The 22,408-nt window shown below is 47.4% G+C and overlaps 1 protein-coding gene across 2 annotated transcripts in view; it reads right to left on the bottom strand.

Moving 5' to 3' along the window:
* Positions 1 to 5,763: 5,763 nt before the first annotated feature.
* Positions 5,764 to 22,408, bottom strand: part of Elp3 (elongator acetyltransferase complex subunit 3) — an 82,212-nt gene continuing 65,567 nt past the window's right edge. For both annotated transcript variants that reach the window (XM_076852269.1, XM_076852270.1), the window contains one exon: positions 5,764 to 6,942. In XM_076852269.1, coding sequence (XP_076708384.1) covers positions 6,866 to 6,942 — 77 coding nt within the window. In that variant the 3' untranslated portion in view covers positions 5,764 to 6,865. The remainder of the gene's footprint in view (positions 6,943 to 22,408) is intronic.

A 22,408-nucleotide genomic window follows, 5' to 3' on the forward strand; every position in this document is an offset into this window, starting at 1 on the left:
GGCTTCAACATGAATTTTGGAGGACACAGACGTTCAGACCATGGAGGTAGGCTTCCTGACTGTGAGTTTTGCTGTGGCACGGCCCTTCTGGCTTGTTTTTTGAGGAAATCTATATGCAGTATCTTTAGGTCCTTCTTCTAGGCTGGTCAGATTCTCCAGAAGAGCCTTTCAGTTTCCTGCCTGACCAGGACACATTGGGAAGATGGCCTGAGCCCAGGTGTTTGAGACCAGCCTTGGTCAGATAGCAAGACACCATGTTCAAAACGTAAACAGACAGGTAAACAATAAAACAAACTTCCTGCCTGTAGAGATGGGGTCTAGCTGCCAGCACTCTGAATCTGAGTTAGGAAGAGGGCTGAAATCCAGTTTGAACATCGGGTATAGGTAGGATCACTGAATCCTAGGTTCTGTTATCCACTCCCCTGGCCTTGACTCACTCAAATCCTGTTTGGGCCTTGCTGGAGAACAAGCCCAGCCTGCAGCAGTCACCCCCCACCCCCGGCCTGTGGTGTTCACTGCCGCGGGGGACTAATTCCTCCTGTGGGGCTCCCCGCAGTCTCTCTGCTGCCTGGTCCTCCTCGGGTGGGCAGACTGTCAGCTCTTGGGCTGCACTGGCTAGGGCCTCCTCTGCTGCCCACTCTCGGGGCTAAGTGGCTGTCCCGCGCTCCTCTGCTCTGCCATTCTCTGCCCCCTGTCTTCGTGGGTTCGATGTGTGCTTTTTCCACACTCATGCACAGTCCAGTCTTGTTGCTCTGGGAAGGAGCGTAACCCCAGGTGAATACTCAATCCTCCTTTTAACTCAGAAAGTTCCGTGATTTTCTGCCACAGTGACTTCCAGCGCCACTTCGTTTCAGCCTGTTTGGGCAGGCTGGTCACTGCCACGGCTCCTTGCACATGGTGCCCACTCCCATGCTCTCTGTTTGGGTGCAGGTCTGGGTTCATTGCTTCATGGAGCGATTTTCAAAGTGTGTATTGGCAGTTGTGGTGCCAAGAAGGGCTCAGGCAGGCGGGAGGGGCACACGGGGTCTGCAGGGCAATAGCTTCCAGACCAGTCCTTTCGCCAGCCCCTCGCCCTGGCCTTAGAAGCTCCAGAGCCCCCACTGCTGGCGGGCAGGAGTCCTTGACTGCACATCTGCCAACGTCAGCTGGCTGCCTTGGCACCCGGCTCTGCACCCACGCACTCTGTGGCTCCTTTGAACTATGATTCTGCTTTGCAAAAGGAGACCCCGGTTCCTACCTCTGAGGACTGTCGTGAGGGTGCTCCAGGAATGGCCACTGGACACACACGACTTCCCTTTGTCCCTGTCTCCTGTCTTTTCTTCCTCCAGGTAGACACAGGTGGCCCTGTGGCTGCTGCCCAGCATCGCAGACACTCAGTGACCCAGATCTGTCTGCAGGGTTGGGCCGAGGCAGAAGCAAGCCTGGAACCCCCAGAACCCTGGTGGCTGGACACTGGGCCACTTCCTGGGGACAGCAGTCCCAGTGCTGGGAGCCCATCCCCTGCCTGCCCTGACGGCACAGCCAGGGGATGTCAAGTCTTCCTGGAGCTCTCAAGTTCTAACCTCACAAACAGGAAGGACCCGGAGACCACAGGATGGCTCCTCTGCAGGGCTGTGGCTGCGCAGGAGCCAGCCTCCACAGCAAGGGAGGGAGGACAAGGAAAGGCCACCTCTGACCTCAGTAAGAGATGCTCACGCTCCAGCGCCTCGCAGCCAGCAGGCGGGCTGACATTTTGTGTGATGGGGTTGTTCTGCGGCTACCATCTGAATGAAAAAGGCCTAGCGCCAGAGAGCCCGCCCGCCCTCACCTCCACAGGGGTGTCAGGAGGGAGGCTGGAAAGCGTGGGGGGAGAACATCTCAAGGGAGGACACGGGGACACCGGCTTGGGTGCGTGAATGCTCGTAGATGACAACTGGAGGGAGCACGTCTTAGGATGGACTCCACACACCTGTGCCGCCTCCATGCTGACATGTGACAGGAAACGAAAGGGTCTGCGACACTGAAGACCTGCCTAAACAGATGGTGGCACTGTCCTATCTGCTGTGTGCTACTGCTGTGCCCTGAGACGGGGCGATTCATAAGGAAGAGGTTGGTTTCTCCCAGCTCTGGAGGCTGGAAGGCCAAGGTCCAGGGGCCGGCGCCTGAAAGGCCTTCTGGCTGCGACCTCTCAGGGTGGAAAGTACCAGGCGAGAAGCATGAGCGCGGGAGAGGAGGACAGGGGCCAAACATCCTCAGTTTAGGTTCCCACTCCCAGGACCACCAGCCCGCGGCCCACCTGGGGGCAGAGCCCAGTCTCCTCTGAGTCTCCAACGCTGTTGCATCGGGGGTTGTTTTTCCATGGCATGGACTTTGGGGGACACATTTGAGACATGGCGAGCCTGCAGACAGTGGACGGCAAGTGGTCACCTCTAAGGATGAAGTAGACCCGTTTGACACCCAAAGACACTCTCTTGACCGCTGACTGTGTGAAAGGCCGAGCAGCCCGCACAGTGTGTCCCATACGAAACTCGAGTGTCCACCTGGAGCGAGGGGCGGCCGGAAGGACCTCATCTGTGTTGACCACAGTGTCTCTGACGTGGGTTTCCAGGTGACCGTCTCGTATGCATTGTTATAATGAACATATGAATTTTTTAGAAGCCGATCAAGCTATTTTGATTTTTTTGAAGAGCAGACTCTTCTTTCCTTTGCCTTCTCTCGAGGAGGCCATTTGCTCTCTCCACTGCAACTGTGGAAACTGTGATGATGGCGGCAGCTCGTTCCTCACAGGCTGCTGTGCGGGTGGACGACCTGAAAACAGGAAGGGCAGACTTGCTGCTCACTTCCTGCTAGCACCCTCTTCAGCAGAGTTGACTGGAAGCTTTTTTCCCCTGAGAAAGGAAAAGTGGTGCAGAGTGGGCCGGGAACGGCCGAGTCACCGACCCGTGTTTGGATCCTTGGTCTTACCAGCATCTCAGTGGCTGAGACCAGGGCTGGTGAGCAGGGCCACTCGGGGACCTGCTCATGCTGCAGCACAGAGTCTACCACTGCAGGAACGGTGGTGACCGCCACTGGCAACACGGTGGCCGTCTGCCATCTCAGGCTTGGACACCAGGACACCAGCCTGTGCCCTCATCTGATAAGTGTAAGACACTATCCTTCACTTTGAGGATGGCCCTAAGGATTCCTTGAAATCGGAAGTCACCTTCAGGACCTGCGGCAGAGTCCAGGACATGGTGGGGCTTCAACCAATGCTTGTTCCTCCGAATGATGGTAAGAACATTTCCAGGCAGACAGCAGGGCATTCTAGGGCCAAGGCGGGACAGGAGCAGGAGATACAGCTGCCTGTAAGGGTAACAGGGACGAGAGGAGGACATAGAAAAGCAGCTGACCTGTTGCTTGATTCGAGTCTGGGTGTGATGATTTGTGTGTTTTAAAATCAATTTCCTTAAAAGGTTCGTCAATCTGCTTGTTGGATTGACGCTGCTGGTGCACACGACTCCAAAAACAGGCCTGCCCCTTGCCGTGGAAGGCAGCCCTGCTCCCTCGGCTCACATGGCAGGGGAGCAGGGCACACCGACATTGGACAAGCTCCCAGAGTTACAGTGGCATTTAAAGATGGTTTTGCCACTGTAATCCCAGCTAGTATCTTGTCCCCTAAGGCAAGTCTCTGACAGTCTGCAACCACAAACACTATGTGAACGAAGAGAAAGATCAACCAGCGGATGGAGGGGACAGACACGCTGTCTTTTTGACACTGGCTTCCAAGAAATTTAGGTTCCAGCAAAAAAAAAAAAAGGAGATTCTGTTTTGAGCAGATTTAAAACTCCCTCACTGAAGACACTGTGCCCAATATCACGCTTGTTAGATGGTAGCAATTAATGTCACACAGGCCCTGCTTGAAAAGCAGGAAACGAGCCCAGTTTATCCTCTCAAGTACGGAGGGCGGGAGGCACTGTTACCATTTTCATCCCACAGATGAGGAAACTTGCAGTTGATCTGCCCAAGGCCACACATCCATGGAGAAACTGCTCATTAGATGGCAACAGCTTTCATATAACTCTGGGGTTTATGTGCTGCCTTCAGACAGGACCACGTTTGACCCTCTCACCTGCCCAGGGCAATGGCTATTTTTCATTAGGAATGGGGGGACCGAAGCTCAAAAAGGTGAGGGACTCACCCAAAGCATCTCAGTTAGTGAGCCCAGGTCTCCAGCTCTGTCTGTAAGCTCAGGGTTCTTTTTTTATAGAACTCTCTGGCCTCCCACCCTCTGCTCCCCAAAGTGGGGAAAAAACCCAGGGGTGTTCTATCACTAAGCTATGTCCCCAGTCCTTTTTTTTTTTGAGAAGGGTTTCACTAAGTTGTTGAGGCTGGCCTCCAACTTGCCATCCTCCTGACTCAAACTCAAGTGCTAGGATTACAGGTGTGTGGTTTGTGAGTTCCTTAAGAACAAAACTTAATTTCTACTAGATGATAACCTGTAAAAATATATCCCCAAACACCTTTGGCTATGAAAATTTGGAATTAGAAGGATGTTTACATAGAAAGGCTTCGGATTTTAAGTTACATTTTTTTTTAGTACCCTTTCAGATCAATAGAGATGGAAAATGAGTCCATTTGTTCCTAAATCTGAGAAACAATTTATCAGCTCTTTTGTTTGGAAGTAAAATAGAATCTACTATTTCATTTTCTTTTTTTTAATTTATTTTTTAGTTTTCGGCGGACACAACATCTTTGTTTGTATGTGGTGCTGAGGATCAAACCTGGGCCGCACGCATGCCAGGCATTTCATTTTCTATCTAAACCTATCTGTTTTTGATATGGCTTGATTTTTTTAAAACAAGTCTTCGGTGACTTAGCTCAAACTTGCACTGAAAGCACAACTTCCCGACTTGCTGTGGGTGGCTGCTGGGATGTCATCACTGCACATCAGAAACAAGCCGCAGTTTTGCTGCTTTGCCCAAGGATCAGGCCCATCGGATGACTGGTCACGGGCTGCCTGAGGCTGAGCAGCACAGGGCTCAGGAGGGCTAGACTGGCCAGGCAGCAGCAGCACAAAGTGCCCCCCAGGAAATGCCCTGGCAGTCCCGGAAAGCTGGAGCTTCTCTGCTGCCGCTGTGCACAGCCACGAAGATTCCTGCCAAGGAGGGTGGAGGCCACCTGGGAAGTGTCTTCTGAGCCCAGAGGGGAAAATCAGGGTTCACCAGGGCCCAGCGCCACCACAAAGGAGTGGGCTCTTCAGCAATTTGGTTTTAAGATCTTGTTCCAAGTTGTCATCTTTTAAAATGAGCACCACACGGGCTGGGCTTGCCTTTGCCAGTTTCAAAAAGGGCTTTCTGGTATACTGTACATTTAGTTCCATTTGGGAAAACAGGGGATGAGAAGTGGAGGCCCAGAGATTCTTGTGTTCTTTGGGGCCCGCTGCAAGGGGCAGGCCTCAGCCCTGCCTGCTGGCCCAGCATGTTCCAGGCTCCTGAAATGTGTGTGTGACAGTGTGGGCTACGCTTTATTAGTTTAATAGTTTTATTTTTATAGGGGAAAAAACCCATCACTGAGAAGTAGCTAAATTCCCTCAACTACACTCACGGAAAGCCGCAGAGCCTCAGAAGACCTGCAGGAAAGCCACTGCCACTCGTCTCCGAGCAGCTTAATGAAATGGCAAACAGCACCCAGGAGGAAATGAACAGTGTCACAGGCTGGAAACTGAAACCTGTAAATTCATGACAAATGTCACTGCATTTAAAGGGAGAGGAAAAAGACCCCATAGGATTTCTTTGTATGTTAAAGACTTTATTTTCAGACCTTTTAGAGGAATCAATTCCATTAAACAAACCTTTGCAAGTGGCACAGGAGCCACGGGGTCTTGGGAAGCTGTGCTCTCAATTAGGAGCTGACCTGCTGAGTCGGGTCTTCTTCACAGATTACCTGGAAGTTTAGAGGCAGCTTTGTAAGACAAACCTTTGAAAAAATCCAATCTTTCCCCCATTTTTTGCTAAGGACCTATTTTAGTTTTTTTTTTTTTTGCTTTCTCCACTTAACACAAGCCAACATCCTTCTTAGAGAACTGACAGGTTTCTGAGATTGCAGGCAGGTCCTGATTTAGAGCCACACAGCCTCTGACCATGCAGGATGGACTGTCCATCAGGACAGACAATTGGACAGGCCAACACTTTCTGGAACCACACCTGGGGCTGCCCCCACTGTCTGCAGCCGTCATGGGTGTGGGAAGAACACAGACAATCACGACTGTGAAAAAGAGGCTCTGTGACGACAGGCTCAGGGTCGTCTGAGAATGTGAATATCATCACAAGCCACAGTCTCATTTCAAAACATCGGCACAGTGACCAGAATGATTTCCATGAAAACAAAAGCTCATTTTCTTAACTTGTGGGCAAATGCATATGTAGCTAAAGGCCAGAGGTTTAAGTCTGACAGTTTTCATATGTCCAACCTGACTTTTGTCCCTGGAGTATATAAATAACTACTCCTGAGGCTGCTCTTCAAATGACAGTCACGAGTCTTATTTCACAAGTTATGCTGTTCAAATGAATTGATATACTTTTGTCACTGTGTCTGAGCCAAAACAGGTCACTTGCAGGCCTCATGCAGAATGCAGAAATTGGATAAATGATTTAAGCCTCAAAAACTGAAGTGACTTCTTGGGGACACACAGGAGATGACTGCTGCAGGGCTCGGTCAGCAGACATCTGGCCCCAGCTCTGAAAGCAGTTTCCAGTCTCTGCAGCCACAGGATGAGGGTGAAGCTCCTTGCCAGGGGACAGTGTAGGTCCATGGGCTTTGTTCAGCCTCTCTGCTGAATTTTCAAGAACTCCTGCTTCTCTGTCTTCTGCCAGGGAGCAGACGGCATCAAGGTGGACTGGTGCAGCCATTATTTGAGCATCTTTACCATATATGGGCCTTGTAATCTGTAGCCAATCTTTCTATAGTAATTCCTGGTGCCAACCCCTGCAGAAAAACCAAAGTAAACAGCGTGAAATCAGCACAACTTTAGTAACACTCGAAAGTCAGCAACTGTGTCCTCAGCCTCCCCTCCCACTCCATTCACAAACCAAACTACTCCAGGCAGATCTCGGTTTTAACAAGCTTGGAACATTTTTATTACACTGAATTCAAGCTGTATGCAAATAGAGAAACTGCTGCCCACAGAGCAGCCAGCCTCCTCCCTGACTGCTAACACATGCACGTGCACGCTGGCAACTCTGGGGGCAGGGTACTGCTTTAGGTGCTCTGGTAAATAAGGAGGGAGATGTGGTGTGTGAGGAAGCCTGAGGATGCCACAGTTTCTGGGAAGTGAGGAGAGGTGGGAAAATAGGGTCTCCATGTAGGAGACCACATAGGTGGCAATGGTGCGTCTGCTCACCTAGGCTGGTGTCAGAACTGCAAAGAGGAGAGAGGCGGTCACAAGAGAGTGGGTTGCTGGGATGCGCTGGTGCACGGAAATGTGGCTTGTGGGGAGGAAGTGGGTTCCCACACCAAGTGATTCCTGATTCTCCGTGGACACCAACTGGGCGTCCTACAAGTTGACTCAACTCCAGTGCTGACTATGCTGAGCACAGAGCCCATGGTTAAGAGCTCAGGTCCATAAGACTGCCCCCAGGCGCAGACCTCCCTTGTGAATAGTGGGTCTACCAGGTGAGTTCTGTTCAACCTGGCTACATGGGGTTTCCAAATCCCATCTGATGAGAGGCTTTGCTATGATAGCTCAGAGAACTTGGGAAGCATTTACTTGATGTTTACTGGTTAAAGGATGTGTCAAAGGATACAGAAGAACAGGTGGATGAGGTGCATGGGGCGAGGTCTGAAAGGGTCCTAGAGCTTCTGTCTCTGTGAAGTCAGCAGGTGCCACCTTCCCGGCACATGGATGTGTTTGCCAAGCTGGAAAACCCTCTGGCCCCAGTCTTGGGGATTTTATGGAGGCTTTGTCTTATAGGCAGGATCAATTATTAACTCAATTTCCAGCCTTTCCCCTCCCCCTTGCTGAAGGTTCCAAGCTTTTAAGCCCAGTTTGATCTTTCTGGTGACCACCCATCAAGGAGCCCACTAAGAGCTGCCCCATTAGAACAACGGAAATTCCAAGGACCTTAGAAGTTCTGCGTCAGGAGGGGGACAGAAGCCAGTTATATGTTTCCTACTATGCCTGGGTATTTAAGGAAAATTAACTAATTTAAGCCAATGCCACCAGTCCCTGGAATTTGTTTTCCTTTAAAAGGGATCCATGTTTGGGAAATACTACCTTAAACAGTGCTTCTAAAACAAAAATGGGACGGCACCTGAGAAGCTGAACTTGCAGGGCAGAGCTGGCTTCCGCGCTGGGCACAGGGGCTTACGAGAAAGTGCTTGCTGACACGGACCCTGGTCCGAGACCCAGACCTGCCACTTTGGAGACGTGGTTACTCCCCTCCCTGAGCCTCCACCTCTTCCCTGGTGAGCTGGTACCTGTGTCTCTGGTGCTCTGAGGAGGAAACTGAGAGGAACCAGCCCTAGTCCAGAGCCAGTGAGCGCTGGCTGCTTGCTGTTATCCCAGAGTGCTCTGGGCACCACCTTCCCCACTGTGCTCCAGTCGAGCTGGAGTTCAGTCTCCAACCCCTCTGCCGACCCAGAATTTCTCCAGCTTCCAGTCTCTGCTCACGCTCTCCTCAGCTCCCTGTGGACCACGTTCCTGACACTGCTGCCCACCCCCGGCCCAGCCTACTGTGCCACTACGGCCAGTCTGCGGCTCTGGAGCACGGGTGCCTTCCCGTGCCGGGCTGCAGGGATCTGCTCGTCACTGTGCTCCCAGCGATCAGTGTTGTGCCCAGTAAACATTTACCCAACAGATCAAATGGAAGGCAGAAGGTTTCGCAGGAAACCAGTCCCCGGTCAGCTTTCTCAAGTCTATCGGAATCTTTAATCCAAACAGTCCGTATTCAGGAGTACAATTTCCCACCATATTTTGTTTTACAGCCACTTCAAAATTTAAATTTCAGGAAAATTTGAAGAAAGGTAAAGAAAGTGGGCCTGAAGCCAACATGATGGAGGCAACAGAACGGCACCAGGGACAGCAGGGCTTTCAGCAGGCCTTTCAGCCAAGATCACTCCGCTCCACCTGCACACTTCCACCTTCTGTCACCATCAGTGCTGCTCGCACGAGGCCGGGTGCAGACCAAGGGAGAGAACACTGACCGGCAGCGGGTGTGGGACAGCCCAGGCTCGGTGAATAATCGGGAAGACCCAGAGCCCCGGGACTGGCGCACCGTGCGTCCTCCTTTGCAGTATCTCCCTGAGTTCTAGGCCCCAGGCACACCCTCCCCCCAGCAATCACACTCTCCAGTGAAAAGAGAAATGCTGTGTCCCAACAGAAGACATGCGCCGAAAAGAAGTGACCCTCCTCCATGGGAAGAAGAGGGGTCACCTGGTAGATTCACTCAGGGAACCTGAAGGAGTGATGCAATGAATATAGAACTAACTGTGGGTGAAAGAAACCAGACACCAAACACTCTGCTTGCTGGGCACGGTGGCGCACACCTGTAATCCCAGCAGCTGGGGAGGCAGGAGGATCACAAGTTCAAAGCCAGCCTCAGCAAAAGCGAGGTGTTAAGCAACTCAGTGAGACCCTGTATCTAAATAAAATACAAAATAGGGCTGGGGGTGTGGCTCAGTGGTTGAGTGCCCCTGGTACAAAACAAACAAACAAATAAAAAACAACAAGCCACTGTGCACAAAGTTCAGATCCAGACAAAACTGATTTTATAGTTACAGAAGTCTCTCCAGAGAGTGGTCACATTTAAAAGTTGGCACAGGCTAGTTCAGGAGAGCCTTTCAAGGTGTTGACAACGTGATATCGACCTGAGTAGTGGTGACATGCACACATGGTATTGATCAAGCGGTCGACTTCAAATTTCACACTCATTCCATGTGTGTTACATTTCAATCAAGAATTCCTCTGGAGGGGGCACACCCTCTTTTTTTTTTTTAAAAGAGAGAGGGAGGGAGAGAGAGAGAGAGAGAGAGAGAGAGAGAGAGAATTTTTAATATTTATTTTTTAGTTTTCGGCGGACACAACATCTTTGTTTGTATGTGGTGCTGAGGATCGAACCCAGGCCGCACGCATGCCAGGCGAGCGCGCTACCGCTTGAGCCACATCCCCAGCCCACACCCTCTTAACAGGCATTTCAGTCAATGTGTTCGGGGAGCTCACTCTACCCAGAGAACTGGCACAAAGAGGCAGGAAGGAGCAGATCGAGAGGTGGCACTCAAGGCGCTGTCACCAGAATAGTCGTGGTGCGGTTCACAGTGCCCGAGTCATGCGTTGCAGTGCTCCCATGTCTGGAATCCTACCAGCCAGAAACTGAAGTTGGGTGGTTCCAAGCTGACTTTAGTTTCTTCTAAATCATAAGAATTGCAAGTTCTATGCTTGACTAAGTACAAAAAGGATCAACAGAGCTACCTGATGGACTTCCATCGGAAAGGGGTCCCTGTAACTGCAGCTTAGAGAACAGAGGAGAAGCTCCTGGTGGGGAGGGATTTTACTTTGACTTTGTTGAATGCAGAACTGCTGGTGCCTGGGCAAAACTCAAGCAACCAAGGGCAGAAACAGGAAGGCCAGTTAGGAGGTGACTGCGATAATCCATGTGAGAGGGGACAGTGGCCCAGGCACTGTCACAGTGGTGAAAGGGAGTTGGAGTCAGAGAGATGTTTTAAACACACAGGTAAAAGAACTTGTGGATGCATGTAGGGGTCTAAGAGGACTCCAAGGGGTTTAGCCCAAGTAAAGGAAGCGGCTGGAGACAGAGGAGTTGCCATCTGTTGAACTGGGAAAACTGGGAAGAAGAAGGGGAGGGAAACCAGGAGCTGGGTTTTGGTCATGGGACATGTGAAACGGCTGGGAGCCACCCAAGTGCAGATGCCAAGTACTGCGTGGCTCTGGGAATCCTGCTTAGCTCTCAGTAACAGACACAGGGACCGAAGGTCTCTTCTCCTGGACGCTCCCTTGGCAGTTCTGAAATTTCTGGATGGGACAGCTATCTTAACAGGGGATAAAGGGATATGCAGAGGTGGCAGAGAGAACATGGAAGCAGTTTGGCTTTTTGACAATGCTGAACCTTGAATTAACCAATCCCAAAGCTGCTCCACCTGCAGGTTTGCCATGAAATAATGTTTTTCCATTTGGTATAAGGCCTATTTTGTGGTGTTTTTTATTGTGATAAAATATACATAAAATTATCATTTTAACTACTTAAAAGTACAATCCAGTGGCATTACATACATTCACACTGCACAACCATGGCCACTCCCCAGTTCTGGAACTTTGTCATCCTAGAAAACTGAAACTGCATCCATGAAATAACCCCCCATCTACTCCCTGTCTCTATGAATGGCTCCAGGGGCGTCAGGAGTGGAATGGTGCAGTGCTCTCCCTTCTGCCTTTGGTGACTGGCTTATTTCACTTAGCACAATGTCTTCAACATTCAATCATGTTGAGTTTAAACCAGGTTATTAGTTCATTTTTCATCATCATAATGAAATAGCAGAGGCAGGCTAACTTTATAAAGAAAAGAGGTTTATTTGCTCACTGTTTTAGAGGTTCGAGGGCACTAACTCAGTTCTGGTGAGGACCTTCTTGGCTGTGTCACACTATGGTGGATGTCAGTGCAGAGGCAGAAGCTTAGTCAGAATGGGCAATCTCATCCCCAGACAAGGTGCCGGGGGAGAAGTGGATGGGGCCCAACTTGCTCTTTTTATAACAACTTTTTTCTCAAGATCTAACTTGGGGGTCCCACTTCAGAACCACACTAATCCTTTCCAAAGGCAGAGCACACAATGACCCGAGGCCTCTCCTCTTCCAGGTTCCATGTTCCCACATCAACTTCTTGGGGACCACACTTCCAACAGAGGAGCCTTTGAGGGGCACATGTAAAACAGCCAAACCCTAACAGTCATTTTGAGAAGAACTGTCTTTTCTTTGTAACTGGCATAAACCTGAGGACAGGAAAGGGAGGCTAAGGAGGGGAGGGAAACCAGGAGCTGGGTTTTGTTCATGAGCTAAGCCACGAGGTCACGACTTAGTCACCAATAAAATAGAAATCAGAGTCAAGGGTGAAATTTCTGACCGCACTACTTTCCAGTTTAGAATTGCTAAAGGCCTGTCCCAAGAAAAAGCTCCAATTCCTTAGTCTGAAACACGAGGTCTTTCACGGACCGACTTTTCAGCTTTGGTGCCTGCCAAAATGGACCTTCACTACATTTTAGTCCACGGCTAGAAAACCAGGCACAACATCACAAAGCTGATATCCCGGTGTGGCTGTTGCTCGTTCAGCGCTGCCCCGACACACTCCACTTGTCCTCCGATCCCCACTGTGGACACTACCAGACACCCTGGACAACCCCCAGCCCTGTAAGCTCGGTTCTGTTGCCCAGTCACCTCGCCCTGCTCCACCTGCCTGTGCACCTCTCCTCACAGAAGGTCAGCTCTTCAGTCAATGGCTTCTATCATCAGACTTACTGCAGCGTCTGGCACACAACCAAGACGCGGGAACTGTCTGCAGACCCATTACATGCTAGTTATTTTTACGTTGTGGACACACAGAGAAACGTGCTCCTGGAGGACATATTAAAAAACGTCTCTACCTAAGGTGCTGCTTGTTGTGGGAAGGACTCCATACCTAAGGCACAAAGGGTGGGGCTCCCTAACCTGACAAACTCCTACCTTGTTAGCCAAGAGACTTGAAAGCAGTTTTCTGATTTAGCACTATTATCTCTATCTAATAAAAACCACCCCAGGGCTGGGGATGCAGCTCAGGGGCAGAGCGCTTGCTGAGGATGTGTGAGTACCTGGTTCAATCCCCAGTGAAGCAAAAGAAAAAAACAAAACAAAACTGTACCCAAATCTTTCAGAAATAAAAGCTGATGTGTTCTGGGGAGGAAGCTCGACCTCTAGCCACTCTGGGCCCTGACCTCTTCTCACCTAAACAACGAACCAAAAATAATCTCCACATCTGTTTCTTTGTGCTGCTGGTGTGACACCAGCTTAGAAGGGAACACGCCATCACCTGGTGGGCGATGCCTCGCTCTGCTCCCATCTCCCCTCCGTGCTTCGGAGGCTCCTAGAAAGTCCTCCGTCACGGTAACTTTCCTTTTGTTAGTCAGCCAAGGAAAAGCAATTACCCTTCAGAGCTGACGTCAGCCAACCTCCTGGACTGACGTGCGCGGGCTGTCTCTGTCTCCCAGCCCTCAGCCTGGCTGCTGCCGCCTCCCCTGAGAAGAGGAACAGGCAGAGGGTGGTGGCCGTGCTCCGCCCGTCCATGGCCTGCGTGGGATGCTACCACATCCATGGGCTGGGAATGAGCAGGAACCAACCGTGTAGTGGGCCTCGGGGAGCCCTGCTGCAGAGCCTTCAGTTGTCACCACAGCATTAAGGGTGGGACGAGGGCGCAGTCCACACACTTGCTGTGGGGGAACAAGGAGACCTGGGGGTCCTGGGGGACAGGCGGTCCACCCTGTGCTGGGGGCTTCTTCCTGTTCTTAGGCAGGAGATACGTTTTTATCTTCACCGCTTTACCAGCTATGACGACGACAAAACAAGTGGAAAAAGAACATCCTGGAAGTGTCCAGAGTGATATTCTGAGATTTGGCTCTAGTGACCAGCCTCTCAGGTCACCTCTCTGACATCTGCCTCTGCCCAGGACTCACACCTCTTTTGGGAGAAGAAAATAAATGCTTTCGTGTGAACAGACTTTCCTGTGTACATTGCAAATTAAGCTAATAAAACAGCTCCAGCGGTGTCCCCCAACCTGGACTGAATGCAGACCCAGGGAAGGAGTTAATTAAAGGCAGAGGACACGGCTTGCCGCTGGATGGGATGAAGCACTGCTTAGCTTGGGGAGGGTCCCTTCCCACTGCTGATCTGTGAGACTGGCTGCCAAGATCTGCTGGCCTCTCAGGACTCCAGCCTGAAGGAGACCAGAGGGGCAGAATCCCTTTCTGAAATGAATGAACCTGAGACTCAAGTCCCCAAGGGGAAAGAACACCTCTGCTTTCCATTCCCTCTCCCTACCAGCAGCTCAGGACACAGGCTTCCCAAACGTAAGAAAGGAAGAACAAAGGAAATCGGGAAAGATGCCTCCGCCAACAGCCTCAGGCCCTGCTGAGGAAGCAGGCTGTGGATTCCAGGTTGCTCAGAGCTGTTTAAGTGTGTGGGTGGGGGGTGAGGGGCAGAGGGTTCATGAAGCTTACAAAGGTGAACCAAAGGCAGAATGGAGTGAATCCAGTGTTTGCTCAGTTCTGCTCCGATTCTGTTTTAGAAAGAAAATGTCAAGGAAGGGAGCGAGCAAACAACCAACGAACGGGTGGAAGTCGACTGCTCCTCTAAGTTACCACAGCTTTTACTATTAAGGGGATTAAATTCAACACTGAAGTCTCAGAACACTGAAGGTGAACACTTTTCCTTTAAAAGAGAAAATAAATCAAGAGTAGGAAATGAACCTAAATGCTACCAAGCTTGTGATTCTAACTCCATTTAAAAAAAAGGCGGGGGGGCTGGGATTGTGGCTCAGTGGTAGAGCGCTCGCCTCACATGTGTGAGACCCTGGGTTTGATCCTCAGCACCACATAAAAATAAATAAATGAAATAAAAGTATTGTGTTGAACTACAACTTAAAAAAAAAAAAAAAGAAAAAAGAACATAATAGCTGAGTGACTATAAGGTATAAAGCTAGGAGGGAAAGACAACCCTTCTGAGCACTTAAATGCGCACCAGGCACAGCAGAGTAGAGTAGGCACTCTACACATACCACCTTATTTAAAACCTAGAGAGGCTGGGGTCACCATCCAGCAGGAGTGAGAACTGCCAGGAAGCGGAAGAACTGCAGTCAGGACCAGCCTTTGTGGCCTGCCCGTCGGACCTCCCCCACGCTGCTCTCCAAGTGGAGTCCGCCACGGGTAAAGCACTCTCCTGGTGCAGTACGGGAAGCACTTCAGCTTGCCTTGATCACCTTAACTTTCTGTGTTTGTGTCTGGTTTTTTCAATGTCCTTTGATAAATCACTAGAGAAACAGACAGTGACCTTACTTTGATTTCAATAACAGGGATCAGTAAGAAACAGAAGAATAAATCATAAGAAGGGTCAGATAACACACACAGGCAATAAGAAACCTTACCAACAGATGTGGCTTACAAACGACAACTGCTGGAAAGGGGCGTCCTTTCCAGGAACGCCTGGATAAACTGAGGTAACCATTTTAAAAATCATAAGAACTACAATTTAGGTTTAGGGGGATTGTCTTTGTAACAAAGACGGTGAAATGATAGAAACTAGATACTAGAGCAAGGGCAGAAAAGCCGGAGGATTTAAGCTTATAGAAAAGATGACTTGGGCTTGACTGGGGAGACTAAATGGTTAGCAGGTTAACCAGCCCTCCAGCTGCTGACAATGAAAGTATGTGGGCAGAATTTACAATGTGTCCACTAAAAATCATCAAAGATTCGACATTTATTAATTATCAGGCTGAGAAAGGAGAGAATGTAAGCTTCCAGCAGGGAGTGGAGGCTCTTCTGCCTCAGCAGCTTTGCCAATTCAGGAAGGGCAGGAGACCCATGCAGGCTGGATGGGGACAAGTGGCCTGGCCAGGAGTAATGTGGCCACCAGAGCAGAGAACCAACAACTGCAACACCATGCTCTGGGAGGCAGAGAGGCACTGAGGGGCAGAGTTGCTTTAGAGGCTCAAGAGGCGAAAGAACGGAGGTCTGAATTCTGAGCGGGGACAGACCAAGACCTTCCAGGTGTACTCTGAAGAGCTCCACTTGAAGCTGGGGAGGGACTGCTGTGGGGTCTCCCCGATGACCTACAGAGACCAAAAGCCTTGGTCCTGGCCAAACAGCATGCTTAGGGGTGTAGTAAAGAAAGAAGAGTCCCTCCCTAGGGAGGACTAACACATCTAGGTCCCAAAGCATCCCTGCAGCAAATTCTCATGTAAAATGCTCAGAAAATTGTAAAACAAGATGAGGTACTTTGAGATAAGACATGGCAAGAAACCACAGAGTGTGGACAACAGATAGAAACCGTTGGACACAGACTGCAAAAGGGCAGTGCTTGCTATGTTCATAGGAGGCTGAATTTAAGTATGTTAAAAACAATGAGACCATCAAACAAGATGTGGCAGAGTTGGAAAAGAGCCCAAACAGGGAGTTTAAAGATAAGTAGGACAGAGGCACTGGCAGATGAGACACAGCTGAACCAGCAAACGGAAGGTGAGTCTCAGCAGTCACGGCACAGCACAGCACGTAGAACATCACGGAGGGGAGGGGACGGGACGTAGGGGATGGGACATAGAGGACGGCACAGCTGGAGCCCCGGAAGAGTGGAGAAGGGGAGCCTGTGTGTTATGAACTAGAGGCTGAAAACTACCCAAAACTGCTTAAGAAGAAGAAGAAGAAAAAAAAGAAAAATCAACCCACTGATTAAAGAAGCCTAAAGGCTCAAGAAGGGAGGTCCACACCTAGGCCACAGGGGGCTTAACCAGCGTGAACAAGGACAGTCTGAAATCAAAGTCATCGCAACATCCTGAGGAGTGTCCTCAAAGACAGGGCTTCGTAACTGTGACCTGCATTATTAAAAGCCAGAACATAGGATATAGATTCAAGGTGTGAAATAAAAACAACTGTAATTCCAGAATTCCCTACAGAAAACTTCCTTTAAGAATGAAGCAAAATAATGACATTTTTATTCAATCAAAACAGGAATAATTTGCTACCAGCAGAATATTACTAAATTAGTACTTGTGGACTTCAGGAAAACTGTCACAGCCACACTCACACAAGGGGGAACTTGAGAGGCCACCTAATGGCCCATGAAAACACGAGGAGACAGTCCTCAGGGGCAAATCAGAACTGCAAAGGAACACCCTAATACTCACCAGATTGCCCTAGCTGAAGCCATACAGCCCCGGTGAGAGAGAAACTGCTTGGCAGAACCTTCCAGCTGAACAATGTGCTCCCTGAACCCCAGCAATCCTATTTCTGGACACATATTCCACAGAAATGTATGTCTATATGTCCCAAATATATACACAAGAATATTCATAAGCTTAAACTAGGAACTACCCAAATATCCAATAAGAGTAGGACAAATTGTGGGACACGTGTATAACGGTGAAAATGAATGAACTAAGCATACAGAGGGACTCAGTTTTACAACGGCGCTAAGAAAACGTAGCAGAAATAAAAACTGCACCTCAATGATTCTGCTTATCTAAAATTAAAAACTTTAACTATATATCTAAGGGATACATGATTAAGTAGTGAAAATAAAGGCAAAAGAAAATACCAAAGAAGTTAGAGGAGTCTGGAGGAAAGGAAGGCAAAAGGGGGGAGAATCATGATTGGAAGGGCCACAGGGTGCTGCTGGGATGCCGGCTGCTCCTGATCTGTGTGGGGTTAGAGCTGCAGTCTGACTTGCACACTCCAGAGATAATGAGCTCTGCTCCACTGGGACAGAGGTAGGGCCTTTGGGAAGTGACTGGTCAAGTGCGCAGTCCTGTGAGTGGGATTAGCACCCCTACTGCCCTTTGTGAGGACTCACAGAGGAGCCATCCCTGAGGAAAGGCCCTCACCAGATGCCAAGCCTGCCGGTGCCTTGATCTCGGACTTCCCAGCCTCCGGCACTGTTAAGAAGTAAGTATCTACTGCTTATCAATTACTGGGCGTAAGGTCATCATTACAGTGGCCTGGTGGCCTAAACACAGGCGTGGCCAAACAAGTCACTGTTTAATGTTTATAGACTTTCCTGTCTTATGTAGTTTATAGGAAAAAAGTGAAAAAAAAAGGGCAAGATTAAGTAATTTTAGCTATGTGAGTCCTTGTTTAAATGGGAAATAAATCAATCTTTCATACCTATAGAAAAACAAACAAAAGAGATTTGGGTTGTGATTCCAAATGGACAAAGAAGGAACACAGAATTGTAAATGTAATTAACACAGGAAGAAATAACAAAGAAAGTTTGATCAAGTATTTACTGGAAACTGATTTTACCTCCTGGAATTCCTCAAGAAAAGAAAAACTTGGGCCTCACAATTCAGACATTCTTGTGCTGACACAGGAAAGGGAGTGAGACAGCCGGAGGTATGCTCCTGTTCTTGACAATTTCTTTGCTAGGACACCAGACCGCCCTTTATCACTAGTCAGGTGTTAGTAGACCAAATTCAAATTTAGCCCACATTATACTTTCACTGCCTAATTTGAAAAGAGAGAGGAAAAATGTGCTAAATCTATCCTTTGAAACGTAAATCTGATTTTTTATTAGACATAAAAGATTTAAATGACGATTCATGGTTGTTTTATAAAAAATTTAGTGGAATAAAAACAAATTATAGAAATTATTTTAATTACTTTTGGTTCAATTAATCAACTATTTATTGAGTGATATATGCCTAGCAGCATTAATACAAGGAAATATATTCATTAGTTTCATTTATTTGCTATTGAATCGAGAGTTTATTACATCTCATTGATCTCCTGGAAGGACGGCAATATTTTATTATTCAACAACGCACACTGATATAAAAGATGGGGAAAGGTTTTGTTCTGAATGTTTAAAAATGAACCAATTAACTCAGAGACCCTAAATCTTTTTTCCTGTTCTGTTAAAAAAACCCCACAAACTTACAAGGATGATAAAGGTTACCCACAGGCAATCTTGGCTCTTCAAAGCTACTGGTTATGCAAGTCACCAACAGATCATTCTCCACCACCTTGGATATGTACAGTGCATCTCAAAGAAGTCTGCTACCCAGAGGCCTAAAGATTCCCCTGTGCATTTTGAAAGGGCTATATCAAGACAACAGCAGAGTAAAAATGAACAACAACAATGAAAAGGCAGATAACTTATAAAGGAGCTATAGGGGATCTAACAGAAGCCATGGCAGTGATTTACAGGCGGGTGATGCGGTGGGTCCTCTGACAACACTCATTTCCTCTTATCAGGGAGTCTAAGGTGGAGGTCCACTGTCTCACAAGAGGAGTGGCCCTGTTGTCACCAGTGCAGGATGTGTGCTGTGGCACAGATCATTCTTACTACTGTGCTCATGGCCCAAATACCTAGGGTGTCTCCGAGAAGTTAAAGTCTGTGCTATCTTACAGCCTGGTAGGAAGAGCGATCCTTTCTACTGATCATCCCTTTAAATATAGACTTTAAGAGGAAAAATGGGGCAGGTAGCAGTGGCACTCTCCTATAATCCCAATGACTTGGGAGACTGAGGTAGGAGGATCAAGTTTGAGACCAGTGTTGGGAATTCAATGAGATCCTTTCTTAAAATAAAAACCAAAAAGGGCTGGACAAATAGCTCAGTGGCAAAGGGCCCCTGGTTCAACCCTCAGGAACCACACCCTAAAAAAGGAAAAAATGGCAAAGTAAGAGTTTTCTGAGGTGAGTTCCTCCACTGAAACAACCAGTCAGTAGAGAAACAACTATGCTGGAATGCTGGAGCCCGTTGAAACACGTATAACTACTAGAGGTGTGGTTGGAGAAGAGAGAGGCTGCTGAAATGGGGTCAGAGAGCAGAGTGCACAACCACCTACCATCCCATTCCTTGGCCCCATCACAGCCGCAGGGATTGCAGCCTGTGCTCCTTGGGCAGCTGCCTGGGACAAGGGTGGGCAGAAATCCCCCAGGCTGTGCATTTTGTTCAGTTTGGAGGGACCAGTGAAAAATTTTTTGTTTTGGATCCCTCTGGCTGCACTGGCTTCCCTGGTAAGGTCTACTGGAAGATCTGAATAGACACATACCCTGATTGTTGGATACAGATAGTTAAGGAAATCCCTCTTAGGTCACAGGCTGATCACAGAGATAAGAACAGACATTTCAGTGACCACGCAGACAAAGAATATAGGCACTGCAAAAATAGTTTGGAAAAGGCACTAGACAAATGGATGAATGCAAAAAAATCTGATTTCCAGAATTAGCATATTATATACTAAAATGTCCAGTTCTCAACAATAAATTATAAAGCATACAAAGAACTTGACTCATTCACAAGAGAAAAGAATTTGACTATTCCTCAGACTTTGAAATTACCAAACATTAAGTCAACTATATTAATGCTCCAGGAGCTAAAGGAAACCTTGGACAAAGAACTAAATGATAACAGGGAAACACTGTATGAACAAAGAGAGAATGTCAATAAAGGGATTATAACAAGAAACCAAACAAAAATTCTAGAGTAGAGAGTTAAAATAGCTAAAAAGAAAAAATTCACTAGAGGGCTTTTGATGGCAGTTATGAGTAGCCAGAAGGCAGAATCATTACACCTAAGGATAATGCAATTGAACTGATCTACTCTGAGAAGCAGAAAGTAAAAAGAATTTAGAAAAATGTGAGCAGAACCCCAGGGACCAGTGGGTCACCATCAAGGATACCAACATATGCATCATTGGAGTATCGGGGAAGATGAGGCATAAGATGTAGGAAAAAACAGTAAAGAAATGATTGAAAACATAAAAGACAGAAATCTATATGTTCAAGAAGCTTAGCAAATCCCAAGCAGGATAAACTCAAAGAGATTATAAATCTATGTTAATTGACACGTAGGTATATAATCTGTGACAATAACAAAGGGAGAGGGACAGAGATGTACTGGAGCAGAGTGCTTGCCTACTATGCAGAGCATGCCACCATCAACAACAGAACACACATCTTTCACAAGTGCACAGAGGGTGTTCGTTCTCCAGGACAGATCATATGTCAGTCCATAAAAAGAGTTTCAACAAATTTAAAAAGACTGAAACCAGACAAAGTACCTTTTCCAATTACAATGGAATGAACTAGAAATCAACAGATGGAAAGGTGAAAAACTCATAAACATGTGAAAATTAAATACCATCTTAAATAGCCAAAGAAGACATTATGAGGAAAACATTTTGAACAAATGAAGAGAAAAAACACAACATTCCAAAACTTAAGAAATGAAGCAAAAGCAGTGCTCAGGGAGAAATTTATAGCTATAATTGCTTATGTTGAAAGAAAAAAAGTCTCAAATCAGTAACCTACCCTCTACCTTAAGGAACTAGAAAAATAATAAACTAAACTAAAGCTAGCAGAAGGAAGGCATTAATACAGGTTAGTTATAAACATAGAATAGAAAAGCAACAGAGAAAGTAAAAAAAATAAAAAGTTCCTTCTTAATGAAACTGGCAAGGCCTTATCTTAGGTTGGCCTCCCAAAACCAAAAAAGAAACTTATTGCTAAAATAGAAATCAAAGAGAGGGCTGTACTATTGACTTTACAGAAATAAAAAGAATCCTAAGAGACTATTATGAACTCTGTAAACTAACACATTGGATTACCTAGTGTTATGGACAAATTCCCAGAAACCAACTATAAAAACTGACTCTAGAAGAAATAGAAAGTCTAAATAGACTATAACAAGTAGAGACTAAATCAGCAATCAAAACTTTTCCAACCAAAAAAGGGGCCATGATCAAATGGCTTTACTGGTGTAAATTCTATTAAACAATTACAAAAGAATTAATATCAATTCTTCCAAAGAGGAAGGATACTTTTTCTTTGGTATTAGAGTAGAGAAGACAAGTCAAAAAGAATCAAGGTGTTTTTCCTAAGCCACCCCAGCTGAGACCCTCAACATCATGGGACACAGAGGAACCATCTCTTTCACGCCTTGCTGAATTTCTCTATAAGAGTTATTAAGTGTGCAAGCACACACACACAAATAGGTTGCTATTTGAAGGCTCTAAATTTTGGGGTGGTACATTATACACCAATACATAACTAAAACAACCAGTAATTGGTATAATACACAATAAAAAGCAATGAACTACACGGGGTACAGATGTGGGGCTTCTTGGGCTGTCATACTGAATATTTCTTTTTCTTTTTTTTTTTTTAATATTTATTTTTCAGTTTTCAGTGGACACAACGTCTTTGTTTGTATGTGGTGCTGAAGATCTAACCCGGGCCGCATGCATGCCAAGCGAGCGTGCTACCGCTTGAGCCACATCCCCAGCCCCATACTGAATATTTCTAAGGGACAGACAATCTAGAAAACCAGCTGCTTAGAGAAGCTCAGGTGAGATGCATAAGGAAATTATCCAATGGCCACAATCTAAAATCCTAAATCCAACACTTTAAGCCAGAATGCCTGAGTTAAAAATTCCCTTGTATGACCTGTTGATATTGAAATCTCTAAATTTATAGGCTCTATAAAGTCACTATCTTGAAGGCTGCTATGGAAGTAGCACCAATATTTTAAGCATGATTTAATATCACCTAAAGGGGAAAAATCTGTCAAATTCCTGCTTCTACAGGATCTAATATGAAATGCCTTTATGAAACTAAATGGGTTAAGACAATGTCAAGTGTTTAGAGAATAGGACAGTACTATTCCTAGGAGAGTTATGCAGCAGTGAGGAGCATGGCAGCAAGCCA

Source organism: Callospermophilus lateralis, chromosome 4 (genome assembly GCF_048772815.1).
Source record: "Callospermophilus lateralis isolate mCalLat2 chromosome 4, mCalLat2.hap1, whole genome shotgun sequence".
In the NCBI taxonomy this organism is placed as follows: Eukaryota; Metazoa; Chordata; class Mammalia; order Rodentia; family Sciuridae; genus Callospermophilus; species Callospermophilus lateralis.